Source organism: Balaenoptera musculus, chromosome 16 (assembly GCF_009873245.2).
Source record: "Balaenoptera musculus isolate JJ_BM4_2016_0621 chromosome 16, mBalMus1.pri.v3, whole genome shotgun sequence".
In the NCBI taxonomy this organism is placed as follows: domain Eukaryota; kingdom Metazoa; phylum Chordata; class Mammalia; order Artiodactyla; family Balaenopteridae; genus Balaenoptera; species Balaenoptera musculus.
The window spans coordinates 79,836,579-79,856,370 of record NC_045800.1 but is presented as its reverse complement, the minus strand read 5'-3'; the positions used below and the strand labels follow the sequence as shown (position 1 = coordinate 79,856,370).

The 19,792-nt window shown below is 49.3% G+C and overlaps 1 protein-coding gene across 3 annotated transcripts in view; it reads right to left on the bottom strand.

Moving 5' to 3' along the window:
* The window catches only part of GNG4 (G protein subunit gamma 4), a 71,183-nt gene that overhangs the window by 25,169 nt on the left and 26,222 nt on the right, over positions 1-19,792 (bottom strand). For all 3 annotated transcript variants that reach the window (XM_036827751.1, XM_036827752.1, XM_036827753.1), the window contains exons 2-3: positions 15,814-15,924; positions 9,130-9,238 (exon numbers count right to left, since the gene is read on the bottom strand). In XM_036827751.1, coding sequence (XP_036683646.1) covers positions 9,130-9,228 — 99 coding nt within the window. In that variant the 5' untranslated portion in view covers positions 9,229-9,238; positions 15,814-15,924. The remainder of the gene's footprint in view (positions 1-9,129; positions 9,239-15,813; positions 15,925-19,792) is intronic.

Genomic DNA, 19,792 nt, shown 5'->3' with positions numbered 1-19,792 from the left:
TGTCATTTGCAGCAACATGGATGCACTTAGAGATTATCACACCTAGTAAGTCAGAGAGAGAAAGATAAATATTATATGATATCACTTATATGTGGAATCTAAACAATAACACGTATGACTCTATGTGCAAAGCAGAAACAGACTCACAGACATAGAAAACAAACTTATGGTTACCAAAGGGTAAAGGGATAGGAAGGGATAAATTAGGAGTATGGGATTAACAAATACACACTACTGTACATAAAATAGATAAGCAACAAGGATTTACTGTATAGCACAGGGAACTATATTAGATATCTTGTAATAACCTATAATGGAAAATAATCTGAAATATATAAAAATATAATTATATATATTTAAATATATATATAACTGAATCACTCTGCTGTACATCTGAAATTAACACAATATTATAACTCAATTATACTTCAATTAAAAAAAGGAAATTATACTGAAAAAATTGGAAAGAATGGAAATACCCAAGGATAGGAGACCAGTTAAATAACTGCACATCAGATGAAGATATTAAAATGACATTTTAGGAGAGTATTTACTAACCTGGATATATAATCACAATATACCGTTCAGTGAGAAGTCAGGTTGCAAAAAGTAATAAATTGATGAAATAAAATTTATATTTCAAGGCAGCACAAGACAAATTAAACATGAAATCCTCTCTCTCTGTCCGTTTATGCCTCCTCCCTCCCTCCCTAATGTGCAGTGTGCATTTGCATTACACGTTTAAGCAAAGGTCCTCAAAGGTGGGAATGCTTGATCAACTGTAAAGATCAATTTTTTTCCCTTTCTTCTGAGGTTAGCAATGTAACTTCTTAAAAGAAGAGAGTTCTTTCCCAGGGCTGTAGGGGGTCATGGTGACTTGCTGCTCCCTACCTGTTTACCTGGACTATGTATCCTTGGTGAACTTTACATAAAATATCAGTATGTCATTTTGACGTATGATACTTTGTCTCGAAAATGTATGACTGTGCCTTTAACTTCTAACAGGTGAAACAGTTCTCAGAGCTTCTGAGAGTCTGTCTCCCTGGTTACAATCCTCAGTTTGGCTCAAATAAAATTCCCCTTTTTTCCTTCGTAACTTGGTTGTTAATTGAATTTTCATCAACAAAATGTATATTACAACCATAATTTTATAAAAAGAAAAATAGATAAACAGCTGGATGGAAAAACATGAAAATGTAGTGGTTATAGATTATTTAAATTTTCTTCTTCATACTTCTCTATATTTTCCAAAACTTCCTAAAATAAATGAGTCCTTTTTTTATTTTAAATTTTATATGTTTCTTTTTAAAAAAATTTTTATTGGAGTATAGTTGATTTACAACGTTATGTTAGTTTCAGGTGTACAGCAGCAAAGTGATTTGGTTAGACATATACATGTATCCACTCTTTTTTAGATTCTTGTCCCATATAAGCTATTACACAGTGTTGAGTAGAGTTCACTGTGCTATACAGTAGGTCCTTATTCATTATCTATTTTATATATAGTAGTACTATTTTTATAAACAGAAAAATTGCATTATTTTCAAGACAAGATTTAAAGCCCCCAGATAAAGATGGCTACTTTCTCACATTCTCACTTTAAGGTCTCCCTTTCTCTTTGAAGAGCCTTAAGTATGCTACACGCTTTGGGATATGTCTAGTTCACTCTCACATATTTATGGTTTGAAAAAAGGTTCTAAATGGAATAAGTAGAGAATATGTAACCTCTATCTTGAACACTCGTAAATTCAGTTTTTGTGTCCTTGTATTTCCTAACTAAAATATTTTTTGATCATGTATTCGCTTTTCTTTTAAGCATCAAATGAGAAAATCTCCAAGACCAAAAGTAAGTAGGAATATTCCTTTCTCTAAAGCTATTCCCCTTTTCCACACTGTTTTCTCCAAATTTTTCACACCTTTTATGGAGAAGGATTGTGAACAGCTGTCATTATTTCTCATGATAGAATCTCTCTTCTTTTATGGCAGTTCCTTCTTTCAGCACTAGTTTCACTACTGCCGCCATCTCTTTGGGTGACTTTATGCACATTTGTCATCTGCCATTCTTCTTTTCCTGCCCTCATTTTTTCAGCAGTCTATAGAAGGGAGGCTGACATAGAACAGGGCGATCTGTCTGTCAACAATCAGCAAATCAAGCTTGTGCTGTTTTTTTTTTTTTAATTTTTATTTTATATTGGAGTATAGTTGATCTACAATGTTGTGTTAGTTTCAGGTGCACCACAAAGTGATTCAGTCATACATATACATATATCTATTCCAGATTCTTTTCCCATTTAGGTTATTACAGAATATTGAGTTCCCTGTGCTATTCAGTAGGTCCTTGTTGATTATCTATTTTACATATAATAGTGTGTGTATGTTAATCCCAAACTCCTAATTTATCCCACCCCCTGCCCCCCCTGGCAACTTTCCCCTTTGGTAACTATAAGTTTGTTTTCAAAGTCTGTGAGTCTGTTTCTGTTCATTTGTATCATTTTTTTAGATTCCACATATAAGTGATACCATATGATATTTGCCTTTGTCTGATTTACGTCGCTTAGTATCATCATCTCTAGGTCCATCCATGTTGCTGCAAATGGCATTATGTCATTCTTTTTTATGGCTGAGTAGTATTCCATTGTATATATGTACCGCATCTTCTTTACCCATTCATCTGTAAGCTTGTGGTGACAAGATTAATTTCATCCCAAGGGCAGCGCTTTTTGGGGTTGTTAGCACACCCACAGCTGTTTAAGTTATCTACTGAAGGCAAGCGAGAGAGATGGGCCTAATGCTGCTTGGCAAGTCTGTCAGCTTCCTGGTCCCTGGCTGAGAGGTACCGGTTTGCTCAAGGTGTGCATCCATCCCCAGAGCCTAACAGGCCACAGCCCATGGGGCTGGCCCAGTGTCAGGAGAATCAGGGCACCTTGAGGGGTACCCAGTGGAGAGGAAGCTCCCAGAAGCCCTCCTGGGAGCCTGGGACCTGGCCTGCTCAGGGCCTCTGTATCTCCCCCAGGGGACACCTTTTCTGCAGCTGAAGTCTTCTCTTGGGCTGGACAGTCAGGCTCCAGAAACCACTTTCTCCACTTAAGAATCTTATACTTTGGGCTTCCCTGGTGGAGCAGTGGTTGAGAATCCGCCTGCCAATGCAGGGGACACGGGTTCGAGCCCTGGTCTGGGAAGATCCCACATGCCGCAGAGCAACTAGGCCCGTGAGCCACAATTGCTGAGCCTGCGCGTCTGGAGCCTGTGCTCCGCAACAAGAGAGGCCGCGACAGTGAGAGGCCCGCGCACCGCGATGAAGAGTGGCCCCCGCTTGCCACAACTAGAGAAAGCCCTCGCACAGAAACGAAGACCCAACACAGCCATAAATAAATAAAATTTAAAAAAAAAAAAAAGAATCTTATACTTTGCTCAGCTCATATCTGCCATAATTTCTCAACAAATTTTCCCTATCTGATGACCCATGTCATATATGTGCTTTCCCAATAGAACTTTATATTGCTTGAACCTCTAAAGGGTGAGAGTAAGAATAAGGTTATGGGTGCCCTTTTCCAAGGGACCAAAACAGTTTCCAAGTCATCTTTTATGTGCTCACCATTTATTGATTGATTGATTGATTGATTGCTGCATTGGGTCTTCATCGCTGCGCGCGGGCTTTCTCTAGTTGTGGCGAGCGGGGGCTACTCTTCGTTGCAGTGCGCGGGCTTCTCATTGCGGTGGCTTCTCTTGTTGCGGAACACGGGCTCTAGGCGCGTGGGTTTCAGTAGTTGTGGCACGTGGGCTCAGTAGTTGTGGCCCGCGGGCTCCAGAGCGCAGGCTCAGTAGTTGTGGCGCATGGGCTTAGTTGCTCCGCGGCATGTGCGATCTTCCTGGACCAGGGCTCGAACCCGTGTCCCCTGCACTGGCAGGCAGATTCTTAACTACTGTGCCAGCAGGGAACCCCTGTGCTCTTTCTTTATTTTTTAGGATCCTGAGTACTATTTGCTAAGCTTTCTGCTTTTGGGGAGGCCATACAGGTTCTATGCTGAATCCTCCCTGTGCTTACGATGCATGGAACACATTTACATTTTCTTTTAAGCAGCTGATACAGGTTCGCAAAGAGGAACACCCAGCTTTGTTGGGAAATGCCCCGGTGAGCTTTGAGGTAGGATGGAGAAGAGTCACATGGATGCTGGGGGAGAGGGCTGAGTTGGGGAAGGCAGTCAACAAACATTAAAGGAATGAAGGTAGTATAAGCACCTTTTGACAGGAAAGAGCTCTCTACAGCGGCCCCCTTTGTCTTGTCACTAACCTTCCACCAGATGCCCCCCATGCTCTATTCATCTCCAGCCCTAGCACCCCTTTCACATCGTTTGACCACACAATACCTTGCCTAATCTGTTGGTTCTTTCCATAGATCAAAGAAGTCGAAATGAAGAATAAGTAATTAACGGATGACCAGATCTCTTCCTTAGCTTCCCCTTCAGTAATCTCGACAACAAACGCTGTGAACAAGACAGCATCTAAAGAAAGATCACGAGGAATCAACAAGCCTGCACACACGCCTGCACGCAGTGGGAGACGGCGAGGACTCGGACCCCCTATCTCAATGGTTCACTGAGATTATTATTTCCCTTTAAAACCTTTCACGGCTGAGCAGAATCTTTGGAGGTGGTTTTGGGGGGACACTGAATCCACTGTGTCCCCAGACGGCCGGCATTCTGATTAAAAGCAACTTTCCTTTCTACCAACGTTTGTCTCTCTCTCTCTCTCTCTCTCCAGTAGTGATTTAGGAGCGGCAAGCAGCTGGACCCGATTTGGTAACAGTAAGGAGAGGCAAGAAGGATGCTGAGGGTGTGTGTGGGGAGGGTCTCTTAACGCAGTGGTATGTGTGGGTTTGAGGGCTGGCTGTGGGCTATATGGTGAAGCCTCTCTTCTACGTCCTGCAAAATCTGGAACAAAGTCTATGTTGACACTAGTGCTTTTATGCAGATGATGTTTGCGGGGGACAGACAGGAAGACAGTGGATATTTCTACATTTTTCCTCCATGACCTGCCCAAACCTCTCTGAGTTCACACGAATACTTTTTCTTATATTTGCAACCCAAACAACTGCTTAATGCGGTAGTTTTTCCCTTCTCTCCCCTTAACAGACCTCTCCTTTATTCCCCTGAGCTGCAAACGCCATCGTTTCCATCCCTCCTTCCCCATGAGATGCTCTTCCAAGCAGAGCAAACTACGAAGCCCGGAGGTGGGCTCTGCAGTCGGCGACACACCGTACAAGCCATGGGGCTCCTCTCTGGTTTCATGCCCGATACGTGTCCTGCCCAGGCTGTCCTCTGGGTCCCCCTCTGTCATGCTTCCACCTGGGAGCCGGCTCTGTGGGACCTGTCACTGCAATTATTTCTTCCACGGGGCCTCCAGCTGTTTCCCCTTGTTCTTCCCTCTCTCCGGGCCCCATGGAAGGCACGGCACACTCGCTTTTTCTACATCCTCACCATGCAGTCAGCCTGTCCTTTTGCCCCTTCATCTGGACCTGGCGTTCCCCTCACTGTTTGGATGAGGTCAGTGAATTCTAGGTACTGCTCCTCTCCTCCTTCCAGCTTCCTCGGTCATTTACCCCCAGGCTCCCTTTTTCCTTCTTCCCCTCCTGCAGTAAACTCTCACCCACCCTAGAAAGGCCACTTCTTCTCCCTGGTGACGCTGTTCCTGTTTCCACCCTCCTCAAGGTCCTTATCAAGGTCAGTCTGGAGTATCCTTGATAGAGTCTCTTTCTTTCCACATTCTGTTTTTATTGTCTGGCTAATTGATATCAATACACACTTCTTTTTTTTTTTTTCCGCCAAAGAGTTGCATCAAGTAGATTTTTCCCCAAAGCCATCCTGTGCCTTGAAGCAAGGGGCGTCTAGTGATTAAAATCAAGTATGAGGGACTCCCAGTGGCGGTCCAGTGGTTACGACTTTGCCTTCCAATGCAGGGGGTGCGAATTCGATCCCTGGCCGGGGAGCTAATAGGATCCCACATGCCTTGCGGCCAAAAAACCAAAACATAAAACAGAAGCCATACTGTAACAACTTCAATAAAGACTTTAAAAATGGTCCACGTCAAAAAAAAAATCTTAAAAACAACAATATCAAATAAAGTGTGAGCTTAACACCCATGAGGATGGCTATTATTTTAAAAAAAAGGAAAGTAAGTATTGGCGAGGACGTGGAGTAACTGGAACTCTTGTGCATTGCTTGGGAGGTGGGGAGGATGTAAAAAGGTATGGCTACCATGGAAACCGGTATGGTGGTTCCTCAAAAAAGTTGAACACAGAATTACCATATGATCCAGCAATGCCACTTCTGGGCATATACCCCAAAGAACTGAAAGCAGGGACCCAAACGCTTGCACGCTCATGTTCACAACAGCGCCCTTCACAATAGCCAAAAGGTGGAAACAATCCAAATGTCCATCAACAGATGAACGGGTAAATAAAACGTGGTACATGCACATAATGAAATACTATTCGGCCTTACAAAGGAATGAAATCCTGACACATGCTACACTGGACAAACCCTGAAGGCATATGCCAAGTGAAATACACAAAATTCAGACAAATACTGCAGGATTCCATGTACATCAATGAGGTACCTCGAACAGTCAAATTCATAGAGACAGAAAGTAGAAGAGAGGTTGCTGGGGCTAGGGAAGGGGGGGAACGGGGAGTTAGAGCTTAATGGGTAGAGTTTCTGTTTTGGGGGATAAGGAAAAAGCTCTGGAAATGGATGGCTGCACAATACTGTGGATGTACGCAATGCTAGTTAACTGTACACTTAAAAATGGCTAAACTGGTAAATTACATGTTATATGTATCTTACCACAATTTCAAACAAACAAACAAAAAGTTCAAGATTGTGTGAGCAAAACCCAAGCCAAAAAACCACACGTGACTGTGAAGCTACGGCCGGCATGCGATTCCTCAGGGCCACCTCTGTCCTCAGGCAGCCCTGGATCATCTCTGCTGTGACGACACTATGCCAGCTCTGAACCAAATCTGACACGGCTGTCACTGGCCCTGGAGTTACCACAGAGGCCGCAGATCCCCCCGGGCGGCTTCTCTCGGGATCAAGGAGCCGCATTTCCATAACCCACTCACCGCAAGAACGGGACTGCCCATCCCTTGAAGCCACCTGAGTAACGAACTGGACTCTGAGTTGCCTTATGATCTCTCCCGCCTCTTTTGGAGACTGTGCATGTGCCTTTAGTGACTCCTGAAGGGCCCTTCCTCATGGGGACATGTGGTCCCCACCATGACTCCTGGGTGGTGATGGTCACAGGGGAGATCTGTTATCACCGAGTGTATCTTCCTTGCCAAAGTAAAACTCCCCAGCAAGGTGACTGTCCTATCGCCCAAACCAGTACCCACCATCTTTCCAGTCCTCAGGCCATGGACTTGACAGTTGGGGTCTAGCTTCTCTCTTCCTGGCGGCTCCCACACTTACCCTCTAAGTTCTGCTGAGTTTCTCGCGCGCCGACCTCTCCATTCTGCCTCCGCTCTCCTCCCCTCGAGGCCTCTCCCGGGTACCTCTACAGCTTCCGCTGCCCTCGGCCTCTGACAACTTTATCGACTGTTGTCGGTCATCCCGTACGTAGCCTCGGCGCACACCCAGTCGTTTTCATGAACTGTACCTGTGCACACAGCATCCCCCAGCTGCCCTGCCCTCCCAGCACAACGACCAGCTCTTCCGTCAAGTCCAAGTGCTCGCGATGAGCCACAGTCAGCTCACACTAGCCTTCCCTTCTCCCCCGTGTCACCTCACAACCCGCTCCCAGCTCACGACTCCCGGGAATCCTCTCTGAGCAACATGACGGGAACATTCCATTCGTGTTTATATCCCAGGACTGCGCTGAGGCCAGAGCAGGTGCTCAGGCATCTTTGTCCAAAGAGCGAATCTCACCGCATTCTCGTCCTCTCAGCAAGTTCTGTTCTATCCTTGAACCAGTAGCCTGCTGACTGTCTGCAGTGTTCATCCTTAGACCCATTTCTACACCACTGGGGCTCCCCCTCTTTAAGAACTGTTTCTTTTCTTGCTTCCTCTTCTAGCCTAGGGATCAAGGACTGAGGTCTAATTTGTAGTTGGTATCAGTACGTGCACATATAGCCGGTCCACTTAGACCGATGCATATCATCCTGCATCCCCTTCTCGCGTGGTACATACACTGTGTCGCTTAGTGCACTCGTTTACTGCCTCCTTGGACAGCTCGTACCTGGAGGTCCCCAGGGAAGGGGGATAACCATCCTGATGGAAGCAGGAGCTGGTGTTATCTGGCCACAGCTCTCGGGGGGTGGGAGCCTGGGGAAGGGACTGCTCGCTCTGCCAACAGAAGGCTTTAGGAGTCCCCCAGTGCCCCATGGATTCTCTTATTTGAATCCCAGTGCCTGGGTGAGAGCCCTGTGTTGGGTCCCAGAAGGCCACAGACACATTGGACTCGTGTTTCCTGCTGTCAGATTCCCGATGGGCTTCCAGGTGTATTACAGTCAATGAACCTAACTAAGTGGCATCTCAGAGCCCCTTGCTCCGCCTGGCCTCCTGCTCGCTTCAAAGTGGCACCTGGAGAAGAGCTGGCTTCATCTCACGTCAGCTCCCCCAGCGTGCAGACAACTACACTCCTCCGAGAAATGAACATGGTGGGAGGCGGCTGGCACCTTTCTTCCCTTCCCTCCCCAAAGGAGCGTATGACAAACGCCGTGCATATGGTTCGATGCTGCACTCCCGACAGCGCCCCTGTCAAAATACCCGATGTTGTTGAACCTCAAAGTCCCTGGATCAGGCAGGAAAACTATGACGGATCTCACGGTTCAACTCTCTCTCGCTTACTGGCATGACAACGGAGCTAAAGAGAGCTGAGATGAATATGGGTCTATTTTTGGCGACTCCTCACGGAATTCACACACACTGTGTATTCTGCGTCCCTTGGATGCTCAGGCACGCTCAGAACTCCGCAGCAAACGCTCGTGTGTCAATGTTAGAGCCGCCAGTGTTGGCTGGATGCTGTATGGGGCGACGCACTTGCTCTCGTGAGGCTGCTTTGAGCACGGGGTGGGGGGGCACTGTTCAGAGCTGAGCGCTGGTCAGAGGGCCAGGCCGGCTTGTGCGAGCTTACCTTCACTCTGTCCATGCACGCCTCCATCTTCAGCTGCTCCACAGCCTTCCTGGCTTGGGAGATGCTGGCAGTGCTGTTATTGGACATGACTTCTTTCATCCTGCTGCCCCTGAAACAACCAAAGGTTAAGGGGTTGAAAGAGCTGCTTTTCCAAACGTCAGGCAGACCCCCCCTCAGCTTTCTTGCCTCCTACCCCCTGCTGCTTCTCTTCCCAGGCCAGGGAGACATGGGGGCAGACCCTCCTGGGAGAAGAGGAAGGAGGGCTTCATCCAAGTGATGGGAGCAAGCCGTCAGGCTCCTGTTTGTCAGACTTTCTCAGCCCCAGCGAGAGGAAGCAGAAGATAACAGATGGTCCCAGAGTCACCTTAGCACCCCCACGGCCATAAGTAATACCTTGATATTTGTACAGTGCTTTGTTAGTAATAAATCATTTTCATACACATTTCTTCACTCACTCCTCTAGCAGCCCTGAAAGTTGGCAAAATAGACTGAGTTTTGTTTTACAAGTAAAAAAAGTGCAAAACTCACGAGAAATGAAGCCAAGAGTCAAAGGTCCCACAGCCAAAATCTGTGGACCCAGAACGCAAACGCAAAGCGTTGAAGCCTAGCTGAGGGTTCGTTCCATTGTCTCACATGGTGTCCTCCAGCCGGCTACACTGCAAAGTGCAAGTTTCCCCCTGAATGAGCTTGCTTTATTATTCTTTTCTTTTAATTAATTTATTTATTTGGCCACGCCATGCAGCATGTTGGATCTTAGTTCCCTGACCAGGGATCCAACCCACGCCCCCTGCAGTGGAAGCAGGGAGTCTTAACCACTGGACCGCCAGGGAAGTCCCGCTTTATTATTCATTTTAATTTGCTGTCATTCCAAAACGTTTACAGACTTTATGTTGGGAGTTCGTCTTTTTTTTGTTTGTTTTTAATAAATTTATTTATTTATTTTTGGCTGTGTTGGGTCTTCATTTCTGTGCAAGGGCTTTCTCTAGTTGCAGTGAGCAGGGGCCACTCTTCATCACGGTGCGCAGGCCTCTCACTATCGCGGCCTCTCTTGTTGCGGAGCACAGGCTCCAGACACGCAGGCTCAGTAGTTGTGGCTCACGGGCCCAGTTGCTCCGCGGCATGTGGGATCTTCCCAGACCAGGGCTCGAACCCGTGTCCCCTGCATTGGCAGGCAGATTCTCAACCACTGTGCCACCAGGGAAGCCCCTGGGAGTTCGTTTTTAAACAAGAACACATACACACACATACACACCTATCCCAAGCATAGATTTGTTTTTCTAGAAGGGGGAAGAAATTCTTCCTGACCCAACATGTCATTCTGCCAGAAGCCCCCTGTGCTGCTAACTGCTCCACAGCAAAGCACATGCCGTAGGTTACCGTCACCGCATCTAACGAGAAAGTGCCCAGAGGAGGTCTACTCGGGCTAGCCCGAGAGCCGGGGGTTTTCAGCAGCGCACAGCGAGGCGGCAGGAGGCTAGGCCGGTCCCGTGGTGGGCAGGCCACACTCTGGCTTTTCTCATTCACACTGACTCTCTGGCCCAGGTGAGGCCTGATGGCAACTTCATCTGTCCACAGGCAATGTTCGAAAAATAAAACTTTCTTCTTCTAAGACAGAGCAGCCACCAAAACGAGAGTGTAACAGGTGTGTGTCCCTACCTTGGCTGGGAACTTTTATTTCCCAGGAGGGGAAGGAGAAGCATGAGTAGTTGAGGATTCTGAAACCCGGGGGGGCAGCCTCCCACCCCCGCACTCTACCGAGATGCGCGTGCAATTCTGCACGTGTGTTCAGGGCTGTGGCCCTGTGTGCCCACGTGCCTGATGCGCATGCCCTCTGCCAGCCTGTGTGCGCGGGGCGGTCCCTCTGTGCACGTGTGTGTGTATGTGTCCCTGTGTCCACACAAAAGGAGGGAGAAGACGCAGGCTATTTCCCAAGCCTCCTCAGCCTGACCGACAAGTGAAGAAGGACCCTGAGATCACTGTCCTCAGATTCGGATCGTCCAGCCCCGTTCCTGAATCCACCCCTCGCTTCCCTCATCACTGACTTGGGGGCTTCAGGAGTTGAGGAAGTGGAGGGGTGGCAGGGACCAGGGCAGCCTCGTGAGAGGAAGCTGAGCCCGGGGTCAGCAGGAGTGACGGAAGGAAGATGTGGGGGAAGGACGGGGAGGGAGGGGGCTCTGAACTGCATGTGGGTGTGTGAGTGTGTGAGTGTGTATAAGTGAGGGTGGGTGTTAGTGTGTGTGTGTGAGGGTGGGTGTTTGTGTGTGTGTGTGTGAGGGTGGGTGTTAGTGTGTGTGTGAAAGTGTGTGTGAGTGAGGGTGGGTGTGTGGCTGTGTGAAGAGTGTGTGAGGGTGTCAGTGTGTGACTGTGTGTGGATGGGTGCGTGTGTGTGTGTAAGTGAGGGTGGGTGTGAGTGTGTGTGTGGGTGTGAGGGTGGGTGTGTGACAGTGTGTGTGAGTGAGGGTGGGTGTTAGTGTGTGTGTGAGTGAGGGTGGGTGTGAGCGTATAGAAAACCGTTACCGGCAGAACCGGATCCCCGTCCGACCCCCTGGAACCGCCCTCTCCCTCCCCGCCGCCCCGGGACCAGCCCTGACCCCGCTCCGCCGCTTTCTCATCCTTCCCCGGGTAACAGAGAAAGGGCACATTTTCACCCCTCTCCTCAACACAGAGCGAGAAGTCGGGCCAAATGCTTAATATCGGACAAAGAGCCTTTTCCGTTTCGTGTCCGAGAGATAAAATAAGCAGGTGGGGTGGGCCCAGCACCTGGCGCCACGCGTCTTCTCTCTCCTGCGTCCCCTCCACCTCCCCGCTCTCCCCACTGGGTCCCCCTCCAGAGCGCGTCCGCCCACAGCCAGGAGGGCTCCGCTCCCGGGCCCCAGTGTCCTCAACCCCTTCCTCCTCCTCAGCCTCAAAGCCCCGGGGCCTCCACAGTGTCCGCCAGACCACAGCCTCTCCCGGCCCCGTTCAGTCCCACCGCTGGCCTCGATGACACAGCCCCGCATCGCCATCACTCTCCCAAGGCTTGCCTTCTGCCCTCTGTCCCCAAAACCCAGCACTTTCAATCTAACTCCTTCCCCTCCCAGCCCCCTCGGAAGGGCTGCTGGAGAAACGCCCCCAAAAGCTGGGGACTGGTGCCCACAGACATGAGAGGCCAGCCTGAGCGCGTCCTCAAGGCAGCCTGGCGACCTCAGCCCGTGCCCATCACCCCTCCCTCTGCCCTCCTGACCACTTCAATCTCCATCAATCACCTCCTCACCACCTCTGTCCTCTCGCCCTTGGAAGGCGACCTCAGCGTCCACGGAACAGAGGAAAAGCCGTCGGGCAGAACCTCCCTGACTCCAGCTCCACCTCTCACGGTTGCTCGGCGTCCACACGCATCCTGCCCTCCATCCGTGCCTCCGCATCAGGACCCGCTGCGGGCCCTCCCCATGGCTGCCCCCTTCCCTGCTGCCCCTGAGAGCTTCCCACCTTCTGCTCCAGGGGCCCATGACGCCACACGCCCGTTTCCCACCCCCCTTGCAGAAGGACCAGAGCGCACGAGCCCGTCCTAATCAAGGCGACATGCGGGGAAATCTGCAGGGCACTTGTAGGAAAGGTTTTTCTTCCTAGTCAAGGCCCGCCAGGAGAAGCCCCAGTCTTTGGCTGGCTTCACTGAGAGTTGCCATAGTGACGTTGGGGAACGGACCCAGGGCAAAGGCAGGAGACTCATGGAGAAACAGATCCAGAGCCCTGAGACGCATGGGTCCCGGACACTCTACTTCGGGCCCCTGATACTGACAGAATATATTCCTCACGGTCTAGGCCACATTTCTTGGGTCATCTGTCACTTGCAGCTGAAAGCATCTCCTTACCCAAGCCTGATACCTCACCTGTGGTGGACCTGTCCCCTCCTTGGGGCTCTGCCCTGCCACTCACCCCTCTTTCTCCTGTAACGTCAGTGTCTCTGGGTGCCTTCTTTCTCAGCACATAAAAATACGTTTATGTCTTTTTCATCATCTCAAAACAAACAACAACAACACAACATAAAACCCTCCCTTTCCCCCCATTTCCCCTCTTGCTCAGGAAGGAGGTGGAGAGGTAACTACAGATGCACATAGAAGGGCCCCCTAAGTAACTAAACGTGGAGATGCTAAAAGTAAGGATGCAAAGCACTGTCCCCAGTACAGGGATGACGAGCCTGCCCACATCACCCCCCTGCTCTGCTGCCCCTGGGCTCGCTGACCCCATTTATAGGATGTCACTCTTGCTGCCGTCAGTGACTTACAAACCACTTCACACGTGCATGTTTCTGTTCTTTCTCCAAGTGGCCGGTAAGGTTTCTCAAGCATGCGTACCCAGAACCCAGATTGTGGCGCCGCAGACCAGAACCTGTATTTCACAACCTCCCGAGGTGATTCTGGCACGTCCCAGAGGTGGAGAACCACGGCTGGCTGTAAATCGTTTCCACTCCGTTGTTCCTGTATGTCCATCAGATCACCTTGGAAGGTGTTCGTGTACCTTCAGGACTCTTTAATCAGTCCTTTACAAATTTTAATGGGCATATGAATCCCTGGGGATCTGGATAAAATGCAGATTTTTTTGATTAAATGAGTTGGGGTTTGGTCCAAGATTTTGCATTTCTAACAAGCCCCCAGTTGCTGCTGGTCCGGGGACCACACTTTGAGTAGCAAGGCTCTGAATCACCAGACGTTAATATTGGAAGGGACCTCAGAGGTCCAGGTCCTACCCCTTTATTTTTCGAATTTTCGAGGAGGTTAAAGAACTTAATTTTGCAGAGATCTTTAATGGAAGTGGAAGGAAGCATTTCCCCGATGCTGCCCGGGCTGGTCACCCCTCCTCAGCCTGGCGGGGCCTTCAGGGCACTAAGAGGCCTTTACCCACGCACTTGGGCTAGCCTGCTCTCCCAGGACACACTCACCCCTCGAGTGATCCTAACCCAGCCTAACTTGGGCATGCAATGGCAGGGAGGATTCCCCCACCCGCTGTGGTAGGCAAGATAACCCAGGGACATAGTCGGCCGTGGAGAAGGAAATGGCTTTTGTCAAATGGAGCTAAAGGCAACTGAGCCTTTTAAAGATATGACCCCATGGGAAGGTCTCTGAGGGCCTCCCTCCCCTACCTGGTCAGGCACCTCTTAGGTTCCACATCTCTGCCCTTTCAAGACTGTAACTGAGAAGGACCCTATGGGGCCTTCCCGGGACAGACCCCTCCCCCATATCCTCCACTTCAGCTCCTCTCTGAAGCACCTAGACAACAGTATCTGATGCACATTTCCTGAGTTGTTTTGTAGATCCTAAAACCCCCACCAAATGGAAGAAATTAACTACCTGACGACCATGAGCATGAAGCCCCAGACCTACTAGGGCCTGAGGTTTGATAATGTGACACCGACCTGTGACCTCACCGTCAGTCAATCAGAGAATTGTGCATGAGCTGATCACATACGCTGGGACTCCCCTCTCTCACGCAGCCTTTAAAATGCTTTCCTGAAACCCATCAGGGAGTTTGGGTGTTTTGAGCACTAGCTGCCCTGGACTCCTTGGTTGACGCCCTGCAAAAAACGCTGCACTTTCCTTCACCACCACCCGGTGTCAGCAGATTGGCTTTACTGTGGGTGGGAGAGTGGACCTAAGTCTGGTTTGGTAACAGGACTACCCAGACACCGTACCTCTACGTGAACAGATGGATGTCTCTCTCCATATACGTATGTGTGCATGTACACCCACCTTGACCCAAGAAGAAACGTGGAGGTAGGGAAGAATGGAGATGGAATGAAGCTGAACATGAATACTGGCTACTGGTGGACCACTAACTTGACCCTTGGCTTTTTAGAAGACAAGGCAGAAGGAAGGGAAAACGAGCCAACTACTCAGGAGACTGGCGCTGTCACCTCGGTGGTCAGACATCTTTCTCCTCGGGCACACGGGATACACTCACAGCTTTCCCAGGGAGGTTCTGACGGGCTGCATCCTGTGGTGTGTAACCGGGTAAACTCAGAGTCGGGGGCGGGGCAGCGCAAGGTGGTTCAATCCCCGGTGCTGCCGATCTGACCTGACTCGGGATACAGTGTTTAGAATTTCTGGATGAGTGGACGTCATCGTGCCTTTTCAGCCATCCCCCCTAACATGACTTCTCTCCACAAGCCCTTGATATGTGTCGGTTGGCAAGAGTGCTGCAGTCTGTCTATCTGGGAAATGCCTGAAAAACAGCTGTTGCCAGTGAGCACAGCCCTCTAGGCCTAAAGGGACCAAGCAGCTTAGACTGCAAGGCGGGCTGGGTGGGAGTGCTGGTTGACCCTCACCCCGTGTGTCACAGCGAGGTGCTGAACAAGGGTGCTTGCCTGAGTGACATCTCTGTTCCTAGTGGGGATAGCACACAGTGTGATTCCCCAGCCAAGGCCAGCAGCCCAGGGAGATGGCTTGGTTCTCCTCCTGATGCTCCCCCAGGAGGGGGCGCATCCACTAGCAGGAGGGATAATGTGAGGAGGGGGTAAACCAGGCTTCATGAGGGCCCTACATCTGCGACGATGACGACTGCTATTAGAAGAAAGTGACGGCGTGAGGACCCGGCCACCCATCAAGGGGCCTGCCAGCCCAGCCTCGCCCCAGGCCCACACGCGCACTGCTGGCAGAGACACCTGCTCTCCAGACAGACCCTGCGCTTGGACAGGGTACGTCACCTCCTCACCTGCTGAGAGACGGCACAGTGACAGGCCTGGGCAGGGGACGGGCTGGCGGCAGCGGCAGCTGACAGTCGTCAGGTGAGAGGCTGAGTCAGGGCTCCCGCTTTGAGGCTCACCTGGAAGCACAACCAGAGATGGGTCACCAGATGCGGCAGAAGCCAGGCGTCTCCCAGACAGCCCCAGCTCCCTCCGTGCCCTGCCCTCGAGCTCAGCAGCTGTCTCTCCTGTATCAGACCGCAGGGGAGACAGTGAGCTAGAGGCAGAAAGAGAAGGCCCCGATCTGACAAAGGGCACAGGGGAACATCTGGACGCCACAGGCCACCTGGGGCCTCCCGTACCTGCACGCTGCCCTCCCCCACCCCCGCTCGCCCTCCCCACTCCAGCCAGACCTCTGCCAAACAGGAACAGATGTTTCCTTTCTTCTCATGAAAAGATATGTCCATTGTAGAAAAATGTGAGTATAGAGAAAATTACAGCAAAGAAAATAAAGACAGATTATAATGCATTTTTAAAAAATTTATTTTATTTATTTATTTTTGGCTGCGTTGGGTCTTCGCTGCTGCGAGCGGGCTTTCTCTAGTTGCGGTGAGCGGGGGCTGCTCTTCGTTGTGGTGCGTGGGCTTCTCATTGTGGTGGCTTCCCTTGTTGCGGAGCACGTGCTCTAGGCGCCCGGGCTTCAGGAGCTGTGGCTCGCGGGCTCTGGAGCACAGGCTCAGTAGTTGTGGCACACGGGCTTAGTTGCTCCGCGGCATGTGGGATCTTCCCAGACCAGGGCTTGAACCCGTGTCCCCTGCATTGGCAGGCAGATTCTTAACCACTGCGCCACCAGGGAAGCCCTATAATGCATTTTGCCAGAGACAATTTTGGTTAACATGCTGATGCTTATTATTCTCACACATACTAGGAAATAACCTGATTCCAACCAGAGGACATTTAGAAGAGATGATTTGATTAGATGGCTTTAAAGCAGGGGACTCCCCATGGAGAGACAATTAGCCCCGCCGACTCTCTCCCCCAGAAAGGCTGACTCTGGGACAATGGGCTCCCTCCCCCGGGGCTTCCAGCATCCTGCCCTAGCGCATCCATCTCCCAGGATCCCAGGGAACTTGGACCAAAAACAAAGGCCAGACAGGAATGGACCAACAGTGCTGTTTACTCCCCCAGCTAGAGGGGCATCCAAATGCGCTTTGGTTTGAGGTCGTTTGGGCCCGTTGTACGGCTTCACAAACACCCATGCCTGCTGTTCCCAAAGTGATTGTTTCTTCCTGTCACAGTAATTTGTTGCGTCTGGATGCTTCCCATCCCCCCAAATCGTTAGACTTTTATGGAGTTTTATTCTCATCTCCTTCCCTGTTTTGTTTTCTCATCCTCTGCTATTAGAAAACCCTTTTTGGACTATAATTTGAAAAGATACACGCACCCCAATGTTCACTGCAGCACTATTTACAATAGCCAAGACATGGAAACAATCTAAATGTCCATCGACAGATGAATGGATAAAGAAGATGTGGTAGGACTTCCCTGGCCGTCCAGTGGTTAAGACTCTGAGCTTCCAATGCGGGGGGTGCATGTTTGATCCCTGGTTGGGGAGCTAAGATCCCCCATGCTGCACAGCGTGGCCAAAAAAACAAAACAAAACAAAAAAGATGTGGTACATATACAATGGAATACTTCTCAGCCACAAAAAAGAATGAAAAAATACCATGTGAAGCAACATGGATGGACCTAGAGATTACCATACTAAGTGAAATAAGTCAGAAAGAGAAAGACAAATCCCATGAGATCACTTACATGTGGTATTTAAAATATGACACAAATGAACTTTTCTACGAAGCAGAAACAGACTCACAGACATACAGAACAGACTTGTGGTTGCAAGGAGGGTGTTGGGGGAGGGATGGATTGGGAGTTTGGGATTAGCAGATACAAACTATTACATATAGGATGGATAAACAACAAGGTCCTACTGTATAGCTCAGGGAACTATGTTCAATATTCTGTGATAAACCATAATGGAAAAGAATATATATAAGTAAATCACTTTTCTGTACAGCAGAAATTAACACAACATTGTAAATCAACTATACTTCAATAAAATAAATTAAAAAAAAAGAAAACCCTTTTTGGCCTATTCCCTTGTTTTTCACTTTCCTATTAATGCTCTCAAAACCCACTTCATTCTCTGTTTTCAAGTATCTGGTTTTCCAAGTGGCATGGGATCTCGACTGCTGGTTGGTCTTAGCCAACTGAGGGGGCCCATTGGGGTCCTAACTGGAGAAGCCAAGGGGGGTCCAGCAGGTCCTCCACCAGGAGTCCCCATGCGTTAATTTCAATTTTATATTAACTGAAACAGCCTGTTTGTGGCCTATCAAACCTACACTGCACATCTGCTTTAAAGAAAAGGGCACACTGACCAGAAGTAAAGAATGCCCATGTTAAAAATAAAGATTAAATGCCTCCCTTCCTGGGACATCAATGCTGGGACTCCTTCGATGATAACACCGCCTTCCCAGATGCCAAGGCCATGCTGACTCACTGTGTATGTGCTGGTCTGTTTTTTCTGAAAGCTTGAAGGAATGTATCCCCGACTTGTTTAATGTTCTTTGTTCTGACAAGATGTAAAACTGTGCTGAAAACCATGCTTCTCTGGAGCAGTTCCTCAGAATTATCTGAGATGCTGTCTTCCGGGCTATAGTCTTCAGTTTGGATCCAATCAAACTCTTTTCTGTTCCTACTATAGATTGTTTATTGATTATCTTCATCGACACGGCCAACTAACTAGACTTGCCCCAGCATCCCTTGCAGGTAGGTGGGGCCTTGCGAGTCTTCTCACCAGTGGAAACTGGGTGGAAATGCAGAGCGCCGCTTCCTGCCTGGGCCTCAACAAACTGTGTGTGTATGCCTCCACGCTCGTTCCCCACCCCAAAATCTGGACCGTGGACGTGTCTGCGATCAGCCAGGGCAGGCAAGCACAGGGCCTCGGGCAGTGGTTCCCCAAGCGCCGTCCCTGGGCCAGCGCACCAGCATCACCTGGGAGCTTGCCGGGAATGCAAATTCTCAAGCCCCACTTGGACCTGCTGAGTAAAGACGCTGGGAGTGGGAGGTGGTTTAACCAGCCCTTCACGGGGTTGGGATGCCCAGGAGAGACTAAGAACTACAGTCCCGGGGCAGGACAGAGAAACAAAGTGTAAGGAGCCTGTATCTCTGAAACGCACTTACAGCTGAGCTGCCCTGTCCACCTGCGTTGCTTGCGCCTCTGGGCTCGGAGGTGATGGAGAGAAATATTTCTGTGCATTTTACGTCACTGTCTTTCTGGGGCTCTCTGTCACAGCAGCTGTGCATCTCCCTAACCAATACAGTGTTTCAACAGAGGTCTGTAGACTGCGAGGGAAACACTGTGGCCTTGAAAATATTTTTAAGTCCTGAGACAAAAGTACTAACTTAATGCTGAGAACTATAAAACATTAATAAAGGAAACTGAAGATGATTCAAAGAAATGGAAAGATATCCCATGCTCTTGGATTGGAAGAATTCATGTTGCTAAAATGGCCGTACTACCCAGAGCAATCTACAGATTTAATGCGATCCCTATTAAATTACCCATGACATTTTTTCACAGAACTAGAACAAATAATCCTAAAATTTATATGGAACCATAAAAGACCCAGAATTGCCAAAGCAATCCTGAGGAAAAAGAACAAAGCAGGATGGGACTTCCCTGGCAGTCCAGTGGTTAAGACTCAGCACTTCCAATGCAGGGGGCAGGAGGCATAACCCTCCCAGACTTCAGACAATACTACAAAGCTACAGTAATCAAAACAGCATGGTATTGGCACAAAAACAGACATATGGATCAATGGAACAGAATACAGAGACCAGAAATGAACTTACACACCTACAGTCAATTAATCTTTAATAAAAGAGGCAAGAATATACAGTGCGGAAAAGACAGTCTCTTCAGCAAGTGGTGTTGGAAAAGTTGGA